This window comes from Bombina bombina, chromosome 4 (assembly GCF_027579735.1).
Source record: "Bombina bombina isolate aBomBom1 chromosome 4, aBomBom1.pri, whole genome shotgun sequence".
Classification (NCBI taxonomy): Eukaryota; Metazoa; Chordata; class Amphibia; order Anura; family Bombinatoridae; genus Bombina; species Bombina bombina.
In genome coordinates this window covers 1056298614-1056316469 of record NC_069502.1, presented here as the reverse complement: position 1 = coordinate 1056316469, position 17856 = coordinate 1056298614, and the positions used below count along the sequence as shown (strand labels likewise).

Below are 17856 nucleotides of genomic sequence, written 5' to 3'. Positions count from 1 at the left end.
CCGGATCGGGGGCCAACATCTCATGCTGTCTTGGTAGCAGTGGCAGGTTTCTTGGCCTGCTTACCTTTGTTCCAGCCTTGCATTGGCCTCCAGGCTGGCTTGGCTTGAGAAGTATTACCCTCTTGCTTAGAGGACGTAGCACTTGGGGCTGGTCCGTTTCTGCGAAAGGGACGAAAATTAGGTTTATTTTTGGCCTTGAAAGACCTATCCTGAGGAAGGGCGTGGCCCTTGCCCCCAGTGATATCAGAAATAATCTCTTTCAAGTCAGGGCCAAACAGCGTTTTCCCCTTGAAAGGAATGTTAAGCAATTTGTTCTTGGAAGACGCATCCGCTGACCAAGATTTTAGCCAAAGCGCTCTGCGCGCCACAATAGCAAACCCAGAATTTTTCGCCGCTAATCTAGCCAATTGCAAAGTGGCGTCTAGGGTGAAAGAGTTAGCCAATTTGAGAGCATGAATTCTGTCCAAAATCTCCTCATAAGAAGAATCTTTATTGAGCGCCTTTTCTAGTTCATCGAACCAGAAACACGCTGCTGTAGTGACAGGAACAATGCATGAAATTGGTTGTAGAAGGTAACCTTGCTGAACAAACATCTTTTTAAGCAAACCCTCTAATTTTTTATCCATAGGATCTTTGAAAGCACAACTATCTTCTATGGGTATAGTGGTGCGTTTGTTTAGAGTAGAAACCGCCCCCTCGACCTTGGGGACTGTCTGCCATAAGTCCTTTCTGGGGTCGACCATAGGAAACAATTTCTTAAATATAGGGGGAGGGACGAAAGGTATGCCGGGCCTTTCCCATTCTTTATTTACAATGTCCGCCACCCGCTTGGGTATAGGAAAAGCTTCGGGGGGCCCCGGGACCTCTAGGAACTTGTCCATTTTACATAATTTCTCTGGAATGACCAAATTCTCACAATCATCCAGAGTAGATAACACCTCCTTAAGCAGGGCGCGGAGATGTTCCAATTTAAATTTAAATGTAATCACATCAGGTTCAGCTTGTTGAGAAATTTTCCCTGAATCTGAAATTTCTCCCTCAGACAAAACCTCCCTGGCCCCCTCAGACTGGTGTAGGGGCACTTCAGAACCAATATCATCAGCGTCCTCATGCTCTTCAGTATTTTCTAAAACAGAGCAGTCGCGCTTTCGCTGATAAGTGGGCATTTTGGCTAAAATGTTTTTGATAGAATTATCCATTACAGCCGTTAATTGTTGCATAGTAAGGAGTATTGGCGCACTAGATGTACTAGGGGCCTCCTGTGTGGGCAAGACTGGTGTAGACGAAGGAGGGGATGATGCAGTACCATGCTTACTCCCCTCACTTGAGGAATCATCTTGGGCATCATTTTCTCTAAATTTTGTGTCACATAAATCACATCTATTAAAATGAGAAGGAACCTTGGCTTCCCCACATACAGAACACAGTCTATCTGGTAGTTCAGACATGTTAAACAGGCATAAACTTGATAACAAAGTACAAAAAACGTTTTAAAATAAAACCGTTACTGTCACTTTAAATTTTAAACTGAACACACTTTATTACTGCAAATGTGAAAAAGTATGAAGGAATTGTTCAAAATTCACCAAAATTTCACCACAGTGTCTTAAAGCCTTAAAAGTATTGCACACCAAATTTGAAAGCTTTAACCCTTAAAATAACAGAACCGGAGCCGTTTTTATATTTAACCCCTTTACAGTCCCTGGTATCTGCTTTGCTGAGACCCAACCAAGCCCAAAGGGGAATACGATACCAAATGACGCCTTCAGAAAGTCTTTTCTATGTATCAGAGCTCCTCACACATGCATCTGCATGTCATGCTTCCCAAAAACAAGTGCGCAATAGAGGCGCGAAAATGAGGCTCTGCCTATGATTAGGGAAAGCCCCTAGAGAATAAGGTGTCCAATACAGTGCCTGCCGGTTATTTTACATAATTCCCAAGAATAAAATAATTCCTCAAAGCTATGAAGTATAAAATATGCTTATATATCAATCGTTTTAGCCCAGAAAATGTCTACAGTCTTAAAAGCCCTTGTGAAGCCCTTTTTTTTTCTTTATGTAATAAAAATGGCTTACCGGATCCCATAGGGAAAATGACAGCTTCCAGCATTACATCGTCTTGTTAGAAATGTGTCATACCTCAAGCAGCAAAAGTCTGCTCACTGTTTCCCCCAACTGAAGTTAATTCCTCTCAACAGTCCTGTGTGGAAACAGCCATCGATTTTAGTAACGGTTGCTAAAATCATTTTCCTCTTACAAACAGAAATCTTCATCTCTTTTCTGTTTCAGAGTAAATAGTACATACCAGCACTATTTTAAAATAACAAACTCTTGATTGAATAATAAAAACTACAGTTAAACACCAAAAAACTCTAAGCCATCTCCGTGGAGATGTTGCCTGTACAACGGCAAAGAGAATGACTGGAGAAGGCGGAGCCTAGGAGGGATCATGTGACCAGCTTTGCTGGGCTCTTTGCCATTTCCTGTTGGGGAGGAGAATATCCCACAAGTAAGGATGACGCCGTGGACCGGACACACCTATGTTGGAGAAACAGTTTATAATGCGTTAGTTAGAATAGTATTATGTATAAAAGAACACTTTTTTTCTGTAACAATGCATTATAGTTGGTTGGTCAACGTTGAACAAACATATTTACATCCATTCTGGAATTCAAACCCGTAGGTACCCTAGTTTTTAAATGTAGAATCCAAAAAACCTCCCTTTCATCCAGTTTCTTTTCCCTGTCACCACCCCGGGGATGTCTAGGGATAAAGTCTATGCCCTGTACTTTCAACAGAGATTTGTCAGAATTGTGAAAATTTCTAAAATGTTTGGCAATGGGCGTTCTTGAGTCAGGGTCCTCTATGGACCTGAGATGTTCCATGACTCGGTCCTTCAAGGACCGTTTAGTGCGTCCCACATATTGAATGTTGCACCCCTGACAAGTCAATAGATAAATTACATGCGTACTATTGCAATTTATAAAATATCTTATATCACTTGTCTTGCCTAATGCTTCCGATCTACAGGTGTTACCATACATACATTTTGCTTCCCTGATAATTTCATTTCCATTGATGTGTAGACAGTATGGGGAAACTGCAAGGAGTCTCTAACCTAATATGTAACATTTCCTCTCTCTCTCTCTCTCTCTCTCTCTCTCTCTCTCTCTCTCTCTATATATATATATATATATATATATATATATATATATATATATATATATACTGTATGTGTGTGTGTGTATATATATATATATATATATATATATATATATATATATATATAAAACCTAATCCTGATGCTTGGAAATTGACAAGCCATGTGTTAAGATACTGATAAGTTAAGTGATACCTGATAGTAACCCATATACATAGTAATACCCGATACTACCTATTGTGAGCGTAGTCCTATACTGGATCATCTATTTTTGTTGCTTACCATGAGTAAATTTGATTGTGATACCCAGCTGGTTAGAGTACTGATAGAATATAAATCTCACATCTCCGCACCTAATTCACCATAGTTTTTATTTTTGGTATTTGTACGGCTGATGAGGGACTTTATTCTGGTATTTTGCCTTAATTTGCTCGGAATGCCCAACTCACAAAACTCTGTTAATTTTCTGAGAGTGGCAACTCTTTGAATAATATCCTCCTTCTCGCTATGTTAAACTGTTATTATGACACTATAGTGTCTATTGAGATTGTTCACTACCCTGGTTGAATGTTTCGCTAACATTTTTACCCAAGCATCTTCGCGCCCCCCCACTCCTTAGTGCTTACATCGTAAGCGTAGGAAAATGCATCCTATAGAAGTTCCACTTTTATTTGCCTTTATTTGTTACCCCCTATTATATCCTCAAGCCACGATATAATACTAGAGGTTCGAGAGAGACCACTATCTTCTATGCGAGATACAACCTTTTCTAGTTTCTTTCCATTCTACATTAGGGGAAAATAAGATTTACATTACCTTGAAAACTGTGACCAAAAAAGAGGTTTGACTGAGAGTACATAGGTTACTTACTTAACAATGATTATGTTTGTGTGTTAAAATGTTATATTTTACCTATAAGTTATAAGCTGCACAATTCAGATGCTAATACTTGGACATATGCTTATATCACTGATTATATTGTATCCTTACCACTGTTTTTATACTGTATAACTTCAAATAAAAATTTTGGGGGGGGGAATCATGGTTTTCATTTCTATAATAATACATTTCCAGATTATTTTTTTCCAATTATCTCAGACTATTACTTATTGGGTTATATATCATTAGATAGATCATTGAAATGGATAAAATTATTTGAAGGTGAACTATCTCCAGTTTAATTGGTTAATCATTCATTTATGATCATTTTTTCACCTGTACACCTGATTACATTAATAACAATTGAAATAGTTTGTCCTCTGCAGATCTATTCCACTCCAAACAATCTTTTATTCAGTGAGCTTCTTGAAACTTAGTATGTGTGGATTCTGTGTACACAGGTTTGCAGGGGAGCAATGGCATTAAAGGGATAGTATAGTCAAAATTAAACTTTAATGATTCAGAAAGAACATGCAATTTTTAAAAAAAAAATCCAATTTACTACGCTTAGCTAATTTGCTTTGTTTTCTTGGTATCCATTGTTGAAAAGCCTGCATAGGTAGGCACAGAAGCAATGCACTACTGTGAGATAGCTGCTTGTCACTGTCTCACCCAACATATTAAGCTAGGCCCCAGTAGAGCATTACTCCCTTGCAACAAAGGATTCTAAGAGAATGAAGCAAATCTGATAAAAGTAAATCTGAAAATTGTATGCTCTATCTGGAACCCAAAACATATAGTTAATGATTATTTCCCTTTAAGGTCTATTTATCAACTCTGTATGTTAATTTTTTTTATAAAATTCTTGCTGTGAATATAGGACATGTTATATCTGCAAATACAAATTCACAGTTTTGAGAACTACAAAACCTATAATATGTGATATCTTCAAGATAGAAAAAAATTCCATAATAATCTGATGGAAACCTTTGGGAGAGCATGACATTGTGAATGGAATAATGGAATTTATTTACCACGGGAAAACAAATTACAGCCATGAATATACAGCATCTTGCTATATAATTAAAAACAAATCTATATTTCAGAATGAATAAACCTTTGGATTAAAATGTTTCTTAAATAGATGTGTGTTTATTATTTATTTATTTTTTTAGATTCATTTTTAAAAACAATTATAGTCTTCCAGTGATGTTATAAAACTTGTTTTGGGAATCATAAATTTATGAAGTATACTCACTCTTCACAAACCATGTAAAAGTCTTTCTTCAGAACAGGAGGCTTTAAAACTTACACACACTTGATTTGGTTAATTCCTTAAAGGGACATTCCGGTCAAAATTTAAATGCACAAAGATGAATTACATCTCTGAAAAGAAACATATTTGCAATATACATATATTGGCAAAAATGCTTCTAGTAAAAGTTATCACTGTTTTGGTGTTAACATTTTTCTCTGCACGTGCATGTGAAGCTTAGCTAGATATTCTCAGTGCACCAGCATTTTAATTTCTGCAGCTGCTCAGATTGCCACTGTCAGCAATTAATACATTGAGTCATTACCAGATGGTACAAACACCTTAGGCTCTCTGAGCAAGTGCTGTGTTTAAAACGCTGGTGCACGGTGCATACTTAAATACCCTTTTGAAACAGCTATAGCTTTTATTAGAAACAGTTTTGCTAATACATGTAGGTTACAAAATTGCTTCTATTCAAATCTGAAATGCATCCATGTGGGTTCCAATTTTGGCTGAAATGTTTTGGTTATCTAAGGCTGAATGAAAAAGGTTATTGAAGTTATACAAGTATTTGCACAGATTGCACAGAGTGTGTTAAGCTAATATATGTTTTAAATGATTATAGGGTCTCTTCAGAAACTTTGATGATGCTTTCTTGCCAGTATTTAAACCCCATTTGGAGCGACTAGTTGCAGACTCCCATGACAGCACACAGCGATGTGTGGCTGAAATCATTGCTGGCTTAATCAGAGGCTCCAAACATTGGACTTTTGAAAAGGTACTTTCATACTGTATATTTCTTAATGAAGATAGTCTGGTCACAGGTTCTATCAAACTTATAAAGGATAAATATAATTGCTGACTTATTCATGAGTATATATGTTTTTAAACAGTTAAAGTGATGGTAAACTCTCTCCCCTTTATAAAAATGATCTGGAATGTTAGTGATATTTTAGATGGAGTTTAATTCATCAGTTGTAATGAAGATGTAGAAAAGTAGAAGAGAAGAAGGCGCCACAATAGTGCAGGATCAGTGGTGTTGGATCATCACACGCTTCTACAGATTATACTTACAAAGTATAAAGCACTTGAAAAGTGCCACAGAGGCCTTCTGTACCTTTTTAGCTACCCAGATGGCTATCCTCTCGACCCAGTAGATGTATAAAAGCTCCAAGGGAGAGTTATCACCTATACTCCGTGTTCCGCAGTCAGATATCAATCGCCCAGGGTTATAATGGGAAGAACTGCTCACAGACAAGGCGATATAGAAAGGCTCCAAATGATTATCCCAAATAGTATAATATATACTGCTGAAAAAAGTTCAGTCGTGAGTCCTAATCGTATCAAACAATATGGCTTTATTTTAAAAGTGATTATATCACGCAACCCGTTTCCTGGTCTTCACGACCGCTTCATCAGGTGTATACTCACAGATTAAAACTCACGACTTTAAAACAAATCTCGGCGTCTATTGCCGATTAGTGCGCATGCGCACACATATCCCATTGTCCAATAGGATACCAGAATTATAACCGGCTTCTTCATTATTGGTTGTTAGCGTGAATGGTAAACAAACACACCTACCATTGACAAGCAAGTGTGTAAGAAGCGGGGATTGATACAATATCTATTCAAAAACATAAAACCCGCTGTGTCATGCAAATATATACAGGCACACTTCTGAGTGCAAATCTAATATAAACATAAGATAATATGTATGGGATTAAAAAGGGGTGGCTAATGAAGCCTGTCATATATCTGCACCTAATAATATTTGGCAGGCAAATGCGTGCGCATAGCACCCTAAAAATAATAATAAACAGCACATAGGTACAAATAAAGCATAAAAATTAATGTAAATACAATTGTATTGTCACCCACATTTGATAAAAATATATATATCCTAAAACATAAATAATATATACATACGAAATAATAATACAAAAAGATTTCAAATGTAATGTTATAAAATATATATATATATATATATATATATATATATATGGTGCATGGAGAAATATAACCCCATATTAACAATACATTTAGATCTATAGTACATGATGAAATGATAAAAGGATGAAAGAATAAAAATCACACTGTTCAGATAGATCCTAATTACTGCAATCATAATATTGATATCACCTAGAGTAACCACTATGATATACCATAGATCAAAATATGCTGTGTTCAGTGTCGTAGAACAAAATATGTTAATCTTGACCCTAGGACGTATTAACAGATATGTTAGGACAATATAATTGTCCACTATAATCATATAATAGATTAAAATAAAATATGATGTGGTTCTGTTAACATATAACACATGCAAAAAGAATATTATCAGTAAGATGAGATGTAGTTATAAATACTGAACTAGTGGGTATATTGCTCATTATTAAACCAATAAACTAAATGATGCTAGGTCAAAAGTATAACTCTCTAAGACAATCCTTCCACTCTTGGGAGTACTAGTAAATACTCCCCGGTCCTAAAATACTTCTCTCACTATATGACAATAGGGATTACAGAGATAAATCGCGTAATTTCCAATGCAATCTAATATGTCTACATAATCTTCTGATATGATGCTGCTAGGATGATATTACAATTTAAATTTAATTAAAAGCAGCCATATCAATATGTTCATTCAAACCATGTGGATTAATAGTTTTCATTTTCCAAATCCAATGTCTTTCTTTTTCTTAGATGTATAAATCTATTTCTACCCCATTTTGGGGCAATATATTCAATTTGGAATATCTTAAAAATATTGGATTGGCCATCATGGTATTTAGCTCCATGGCGGGGTACACTGTGGTTAACTAAAAAAAAATTCAAATTTCTAAGATGTTCACCCCACCTCATTTTTTAGGGGTCTAGAGGTTCTACCGATGTATTGTATTCCGTATTTTCATTCCAACAAATAAACAACAAAAGCGGAATTACATGTAAAACGTGATGTTATTTCAAATTCCTCTTTAGATGAGTAAGATTTAAAATTTATTCTGGTCCCTGTGGTATACATACATAGACCACAATTTGGTCTATTGCATCTAAAGAAACCTTTCTTTCCCAAAAAAAAAAGAGGACATATTTCTAGGATCTCGGTTTCCCACTCTTGTATGATGTTTCCTCATCACCACCTTATTGGGGGCCAATTTATTTTTCAAAGTGGTGGACCTTCTAAAGTACAGATGGAAGACTCATCTAACAGCTCCTTAAGTATCGGATCACCCTTTAATATGAACCAATGTTTATGTAGTATATTTTTTATTCTATTATGGTTATTATATCGTGTTATGAAGCGTAGATTATTTGATCTATCTTTAGCAGGAACTACTTTATAGTTTTGTTTATTATCATCAGTTGTGAAAAATTCTGATCTATCTTGTTCCTTGCTCTATAATAACTTTCTTCTACCAGTTTAAACGGATATTTCTTTTCTAAAAATCTATCCCTCAGAATTTTGGATTGTTCATCATATATTTGCAGATCTGTACCATTTCTTCGATTTCTGCAAAATTGATTGTATGGAATATTTTCCTTCCATGGTTTGTAATGATTACTTTTATAATTTAAGTAGCTATTGGTGTCTACTGTCTTAAAAAATGTTTGTTTGGACAGAGCCATCCTTACCCCAATATAAAACCAGATCCAAAAATTCTTTGCTCTCTTTACTAATTTTTTATGTAAAATCCAGGCCCATATTGTTGTTATTAAGGGACTCAACAAACTGTATAGCTGATGCCTCCGAGCCATTCCAAATAAACAGCAGGTCGTCGATGAAACAGCCATAAAATACCAGGTTTGCCCCCAGCGGAGAGTTATAGATGTATTCCTCCTCCAAAATCCCCATAAACAAATTAGCAAAACTGGGGGCAAACCTAGTACCCATGGTCGTTCCTTTTATCTGTAGAAAAAACTGTTCCTGAAACACAAAATAATTGTGTTTCAATACAAAAGAAATGTCTTCGAGTAAAAAGAGCCTTTGTTTAGAAGGTAAATATATATCTCCTCTTAAAAAATTGTCTTGTTTTTAAACCAAGGTCATGTGCTATATTTGAATACAGCGCTGAAACATCACATGACGGCCAAATTAAATCAGGGCTAGTTTTTTATGATTTGATAGCTTGCAGATTAGATCAGGGGTATCTTTCATGTAAGATGGCAGACCCAACACCAATTTTTTTAGGAAGTGATCTATATATTTAGACAAATTGCATGTCAAATTTCCAATCCCCGATATGATCGGTCTGCCCAGTGGATTTTTTATACATTTGTGGATCTTTGGAAGGTGGTAATAGTATGCAAGATTAGGAGTACTCGGAACCAGGTATTTTAATTCTTTCTTTGTTAATATACCTTCCAAAAAACCTGCATCAATAAGTTTGAGACCAACAAGATATTGTTTGGTTGGGTTGAAACTCAGCTTCTTATAATAATCTGTATCCAAAAGAATGCGATTAGCCTCCTTATCTTCCAAATCCTACAATACTATCCCACCCCCCTTGTCCGCCTGTCTAATCACCATACTGTATACTTTTGACCTAGCATCATTTAGTTTATTGGTTTAATAATTAGCAATATACCCACTAGTTTAGTCTTTATCACTACATCTCATCTTACTGATAGTATTCTTTTCTCCAACATAGGTGTGTCCGGTCCACGGCGTCATCCTTACTTGTGGGATATTCTCTTCCCCAACAGGAAATGGCAAAGAGTCCCAGCAAAGCTGGCCATATAGTCCCTCCTAGGCTCCGCCCACCCCAGTCATTCTCTTTGCCATTGCACAGGCAACATCTCCACGGAGATGGTTAAGAGTTTTTTTGGTGTTTAAATGTAGTTTTTATTCTTCTATCAAGTGTTTGTTATTTTAAAATAGTGCTGGTATGTACTATTTACTCCGAAACAGAAAAGGATGAAGATTTCTGTTTGTAAGAGGAATATGATTTTAGCAGACAGTAACTAAAATCGATTGCTGTTTCCACATAGGACTGTTGAGATGAAGTAACTTCAGTTGGGGGAAACAGCAGACTTTTCTGCTTAAGGTATGACTAGCCATATTTCTAACAAGACCATGTAATGCTGGAAGGCTGTCATTTCCCCTCATGGGGACCGGTAAGCCATTTTCTTAGTCAAACATAAAAGAATAAAGGGCTTAAAAAAGGGCTAAAAAACTGGTAGACATTTTTATGGGCTAAAACGATTGCTTTATTGGGGCATATTATGCAGATTCTAGCTAACAATTGGCATTATAATCTTGGGGAACGTTTAAAAAATGGCAGGCACTGTGTTGGACACCTTTTTTAATCTGGGGGCCTTTCTAGTTATAGACTGAGCCTCATTTTCGCGCCATTACTGCGCAGTTGTTTTTGGAGAGCAAGGCATGCAGATGCATGTGTGAGGATCTAAGAATCACTAAAAAAGCTTCTAGAAGGCGTCATTTGGTATCGTATTCCCCTCTGGGCTTGGTTGGGTCTCAGCAAAGCATATAGCTGGGACTGTATAGGGGTCAAATTTAAAAACGGCTCCGGTTCCGTTATTTTAAGGGTTAAAGCTTGTGCAATACTTTTAATGCTTTAAGACACTGTGGTGAAATTTTGGTAATTTTTGAACAATTCCTTCATACTTTTTCACATATTCAGTAATAAAGTGTTTTCTGTTTGAAATTTAAAGAGACAGTAACGGTTTTATTTTAAAACGTTTTTTGTGCTTTGTTGACAAGTTTAAGCCTGTTTAACATGTCTGTACCTTCAGATAAGCTATGTTCTATATGTATGAAAGCCAATGTGTCTCCCCATTTAAATATATGTGATAATTGTGCCATAGCGTCCAAACAAAGTAAGGACAGTAATGCCACAGATAATGATATTGCCCAAGATGATTCCTCAAATGAGGGGAGTAAACATGATACTACATCATCCCCTACTGTGTCTACACCAGTTTTGCCCATACAGGAGGCCCCTAGTACATCTAGTGCGCCAATACTTATTACCATGCAACAATTAACGGCTGTAATGGATAACTCCATAGCAAATCTTTTATCCAAAATGCCTACTTATCAGAGAAAGCGCGATTGCTCTGTTTTAAACACTGAAGAGCAAGAGGGCGCTGATGATAACTGTTCTGACATACCCTCACACCAATCTCAAGGGGCCATGAGGGAGGTTTTGTCTGATGGAGAAATCTCAGATTCAGGAAAAATTTCTCATCAAGCTGAACCTGATGTTGTGACATTTAAATTAGAACATCTCCGCGCACTGCTTAAGGAGGTGTTATCTACTCTGGATGATTGTGACAATTTGGTCATTCCAGAGAAATTATGTAAGATGGACAAGTTCCTAGAGGTTCCGGTGCCCCCCGACGCTTTTCCTATACCCAAGCGGGTGGCGGACATAGTAAATAAAGAGTGGGAAAAGCCCGGCATACCTTTTGTTCCCCCCCCCTATATTTAAGAAATTATTTCCTATAGTCGACCCCAGAAAGGACTTATGGCAGACAGTCCCCAAGGTCGAGGGGGCGGTTTCTACTCTAAACAAACACACTACTATTCTTATCGAAGATAGTTGTGCTTTCAAAGATCCTATGGATAAAAAATTAGAGGGTTTGCTTAAAAAGATTTTTGTACAGCAAGGTTACCTTCTACAACCAATTTCGTGCATTGTTCCTATCACTACGGCAGCGTGTTTCTGGTTCGAGGAACTAGAAAAGTCGCTCAGTAGAGAATCTTCATATGAGGAGGTTATGGACAGAGTTCACGCACTTAAATTGGCTAACTCTTTTGTTTTAGATGCCGCTTTGCAATTAGCTAGATTAGCGGCGAAAAATTCAGGGTTTGCTATCGTGGCGCGCAGAGCGCTTTGGCTAAAGTCTTGGTCAGCGGATGTGTCTTCCAAGACAAAATTGCTTAACATCCCTTTCAAAGGTAAAACATTATTTGGACCAGATTTGAAGGAGATTATTTCAGACATCACTGGGGGAAAGGGCCACGCCCTCCCACAGGATAGGTCTTTTAAGGCTAAAAATAAGCCTAATTTTCGTCCCTTTCGCAGAAACGGACCAGCCTCTAATTCTGCATCCTCTAAGCAAGAGGGTAATACTTCACAACCCAAACCAGCCTGGAAACCAATGCAAGGCTGGAACAAGGGTAAGCAGGCCAAGAAGCCTACCACTGCTACCAAAACAGCATGAAGGGATAGCCCCCGATCCGGGACCGGATCTAGTGGGGGGCAGACTCTCTCTCTTTGCTCAGGCTTGGGCAAGAGATGTTCAGGATCCTTGGGCGCTAGAAATAGTTTCTCAAGGTTATCTCCTGGAATTCAAGGAACTACCCCCAAGGGGAAGGTTCCACAGGTCTCACTTATCCTCAAACCAAATAAAGAGACAGGCATTCTTACATTGTGTAGAAGACCTGTTAAAGATGGGAGTGATACTTCCAGTTCCAATAAGAGAACAAGGAATGGGATTTTATTCCAATCTGTTTGTAGTTCCCAAAAAAGAGGGAACATTCAGACCAATTTTGGATTTGAAGATCCTAAACAAATTTCTCAGGGTACCATCGTTCAAAATGGAAACTATTCGAACGATCCTACCCACCATCCAGGAAAGTCAATTTATGACTACCGTGGATTTAAAGGATGCGTACCTACATATTCCTATCCACAAGGAACATCATCAGTTCCTAAGGTTCGCTTTTCTGGACAAGCATTACCAGTTTGTGGCACTTCCATTCGGATTAGCCACTGCTCCAAGGATTTTCACAAAGGTACTAGGGTCCCTTCTAGCGGTTCTAAGACCAAGGGGCATTGCAGTAGTACCTTACTTGGACGACATCCTAATTCAAGCGTCGTCCCTGTCAAAAGCAAAGGCTCATACGGACATCGTCCTAGCCTTTCTCAGATCTCACGGATGGAAGGTGAACAAAGAAAAAAGTTCTCTGTCCCCGTCAACAAGAGTTCCCTTCTTGGGAACAATAATAGATTCCTTAGAAATGAGGATTTTTCTGACAGAGGTCAGAAAATCAAAACTTCTAAGCTCTTGTCAAGTACTTCATTCTGTTCCTCGTCCTTCCATAGCGCAGTGCATGGAAGTAATAGGATTGATGGTTGCAACAATGGACATAGTTCCTTTTGCACGAATTCATCTAAGACCATTACAACTGTGCATGCTCAGACAGTGGAATGGGGATTATACAGACTTGTCTCCGATGATTCAAGTAGATCAAAAGACCAGAGATTCACTCCGTTGGTGGCTGACCCTGGACAATCTGTCACAGGGAATGAGCTTCCGCAGACCAGAGTGGGTCATTGTCACAACCGACGCCAGTCTAGTGGGCTGGGGCGCGGTCTGGGAATCCCTGAAAGCTCAGGGTCTATGGTCTCGGGAAGAGTCTCTTCTCCCGATAAACATTCTGGAACTGAGAGCGATATTCAATGCTCTCCGAGCTTGGCCTCAACTGGCAAAGGCCAAATTCATAAGGTTTCAATCAGACAACATGACGACCGTTGCATATATCAATCATCAGGGGGGAACAAGGAGTTCCCTGGCGATGAAAGAAGTGACCAAGATAATTCAATGGGCGGAGGATCACTCCTGCCACTTGTCTGCGATCCACATCCCAGGAGTGGAAAATTGGGAAGCGGATTTTCTGAGTCGTCAGACATTCCATCCGGGGGAGTGGGAACTCCATCCGGAAATCTTTGCCCAAATAACTCAATTATGGGGCATTCCAGACATGGATCTGATGGCGTCTCGTCAGAACTTCAAGGTTCCTTGCTACGGGTCCAGATCCAGGGATCCCAAGGCGACTCTAGTAGATGCACTAGTAGCACCTTGGACCTTCAACCTAGCTTATGTATTCCCACCGTTTCCTCTCATTCCCAGGCTGGTAGCCAGGATCAATCAGGAGAGGGCCTCAGTGATCTTGATAGCTCCTGCGTGGCCACGCAGGACTTGGTATGCAGACCTGATGAATATGTCATCGGCTCCACCATGGAAGCTACCTTTGAGACAGGACCTTCTTGTTCAGGGTCCGTTCGAACATCCGAATCTGGTTTCCCTCCAACTGACGGCTTGGAGATTGAACGCTTGATTTTATCAAAGCGTGGGTTTTCAGATTCTGTAATAGATACTCTGATTCAGGCTAGAAAGCCTGTAACTAGAAAAATTTACCATAAAATATGGAAAAAATATATCTGTTGGTGTGAATCCAAAGGATTCCCATGGAACAAGATAAAGATTCCTAAGATTCTATCCTTTCTTCAAGAAGGTTTGGAGAAAGGATTATCTGCAAGTTCTCTAAAGGGACAGATCTCTGCTTTATCTGTTTTACTTCACAAAAGACTGGCAGCCGTGCCAGATGTTCAAGCATTTGTTCAGGCTCTGGTTAGGATCAAGCCTGTTTACAGACCTTTGACTCCTCCCTGGAGTCTAAATCTAGTTCTTTCAGTTCTTCAAGGGGTTCCGTTTGAACCTTTACATTCCATAGATATTAAGTTACTATCTTGGAAAGTTTTGTTTTTAGTTGCAATTTCTTCTGCTAGAAGAGTTTCAGAGTTATCTGCTCTGCAGTGTTCTCCGCCCTATCTGGTGTTCCATGCAGATAAGGTGGTTTTGCGTACTAAGCCTGGTTTTCTTCCGAAAGTTGTTTCTAACAAAAATATTAACCAGGAGATAGTTGTACCTTCTTTGTGTCCGAATCCAGTTTCAAAGAAGGAACGTTTGTTACACAATTTGGACGTAGTCCGTGCTCTAAAATTCTATTTAGAGGCTACTAAAGATTTCAGACAAACATCTTCCTTGTTTGTTGTTTATTCTGGTAAAAGGAGAGGTCAAAAAGCGACTTCTACCTCTCTTTCCTTTTGGCTTAAAAGCATTATCCGATTGGCTTATGAGACTGCCGGACGGCAGCCTCCTGAAAGAATCACAGCTCACTCCACTAGGGCTGTGGCTTCCACATGGGCCTTCAAGAACGAGGCTTCTGTTGACCAGATATGTAAGGCATCGACTTGGTCTTCACTGCACACTTTTGCCAAATTTTACAAATTTGATACTTTTGCTTCTTCGGAGGCTATTTTTGGGAGAAAGGTTTTGCAAGCCGTGGTGCCTTCCATTTAGGTGACCTGATTTGCTCCCTCCCTTCATCCGTGTCTTAAAGCTTTGGTATTGGTTCCCACAAGTAAGGATGACGCCGTGGACCGGACACGCCTATGTTGGAGAAAACAGAATTTATGCTTACCTGATAAATTACTTTCTCCAACGGTGTGTCCGGTCCACGGCCCGCCCTGTTTTTTTAATCAGGTCTGATGAATTATTTTCTCTAACTACAGTCACCACGGTACCATATGGTTTCTCCTATATATATTTCCTCCTGTCCGTCGGTCGAATGACTGGGGTGGGCGGAGCCTAGGAGGGACTATATGGCCAGCTTTGCTGGGACTCTTTGCCATTTCCTGTTGGGGAAGAGAATATCCCACAAGTAAGGATGACGCCGTGGACCGGACACACCGTTGGAGAAAGTAATTTATCAGGTAAGCATAAATTCTGTTTTTGCATGTGTTATATGTTAACAGAGCCACATCATATTTTATTTTAATCTATTTTATTTTATGACTATAGTGGACAATTATATTGTCCTAACGTATCTGTTAATACGTCCTAGGGTCAAGATTAACATATTTTGTTCTACGACACTGAACACAGCATATTTTGATCTATGGTATATCATAGTGGTTACTCTAGGTGATATCAATATTATGATTGTAGTAATTAGGATCTATCTGAACAGTGTGATTTTTATTCTTTCATCCTTTTATCATTTCATCATGTACTATAGATCTGGGGTTATATTTCTCCATACACCATGTATATATATTTTATAGCATTACATTTTAAATCTTTTTGTATTATTATTTTGTATGTATATATTATTTATGTTTTAGGATATATATTTTTTTTTCAAGTATGGGTGACAATACAATTGTATTTACATTAATTTTTATGCTTTATTTGTACCTATGTGTGGTTTATTATTATTTTTAGGGTACTATGCGCACGCATTTGCCTGCCAAATATTATTAGGTGCAGATATATGACAGGCTTCGTTAGCCACCCCCTTATAATCCCATACATATTATTATCTTATGTTTATATTAGATTTGCACTCAGAATTGTTCCTCTATATATTTGCATGACACAGCAGGTTTTATGTTTTTGAATAGATATTTTATCAATCCCCGCTTCTTACACACTTGCTTGTCAATGGTAGGTATGTTTGTTTACCATTCACGCTAACAACAAATAATGAAGAAGCCGGTTGTAAATCTGGTATCCTATTGGACAATGGGATATGTGTGCATATGCGCATTAATCAGCAATAGACACCGAGATTTGTTTTAAAGTTGTGAGTTTTAATCTGTGAGTATACACCTGATGAAGCGGTCGTGAAGACCGGGAAATGCGTTGTGTGATATAATCACTTTTAAAATAAAGCCATATTGTTTGATACGATTAGGCATCACGACTGAACTTTTTTCAGCAGTATATATTATACTATTTGGGATAATCATTTGGAGCCTTTCTATATCGCCTTGTCTGTGAGCAGTTCTTCCCATTATAACCCTGGGCTATTGATATCTGACTGCGGAACACGGAGTATAGGTGATCACTCTACCTTGGAGCTTTTATACATCTACTGGGTCGAGAGGATAGCTATCTGGGCAGCTAAAAAGGTCCAGAAGGCCTCTGTGGCACTTTTCAAGTGCTTTATACTTTGTAAGTATAATCTGTAGAAGCGTGTGATGATCCAACATCACTGATCCTGCACTATTGTGGCACCTTCTATGTAATGAAGATGTGCTGTAACTTAATTTTTAAGATAGATATGATATACAAATTCCCTGCACTCCGCCGCTCACTTCAAAAGTACATTTTTCTGTGAGCTAAAGTTTTGAATTGTTCTCCAATCAGCACTCTAGCTACAACAAAAGTGCCTTAAGGGGAGAGCTCTGATTGGAGAACAATTCAAACCTTTTAGCTCAAATAAAAATGTACTTTTGAAGTGGGTGGCGGAGCACAGGGTATTTGCATTTTTATATTAAAAAGTAAGTTACAGCGTATATTCATTACAACTGATTAATTTAACTCCAGATATGTTTTTATAAAGGGGAGAGTTTACCATCACTTTAAGTACAAAATTGAAAAGTTTATTTTTTTTATATTACTGTGCTTGATTTGTATCTTTTTTTTGGGACAGGTAGAAAATTTGTGGCTTCTTCTGAACCCACTTCTGAGAACAGCATTATCAAATATCACTGTGGAAACTTATAGTGACTGGGGTACATGTATTGCAACCTCTTGTGTAAGTGTCGTGCTTCATCGAATTACTTCGGCTATATCTCTACATGTTCATACTGTTATTTGGCTGTTTGTTATTTCTGTAACATGTCTTTGTTTAGCAGACAGTACTTAAAGGGACAGTATACTCCAATTTTCATTTAACTGCATGTAATAGACACTACTATAAAGAATAATATGCACAGAAACGTATCTAAAAATACAGTAT

General features: G+C 38.1%; 1 protein-coding gene across 1 annotated transcript in view; it reads left to right on the top strand.

Moving 5' to 3' along the window:
- Positions 1-17856, top strand: part of PSME4 (proteasome activator subunit 4) — a gene marked incomplete in the record, with an annotated part of 938614 nt that overhangs the window by 800623 nt on the left and 120135 nt on the right. The window contains 2 exon segments of the mRNA XM_053712692.1: positions 5920-6072; positions 17548-17652. Coding sequence (XP_053568667.1) covers positions 5920-6072; positions 17548-17652 — 258 coding nt within the window.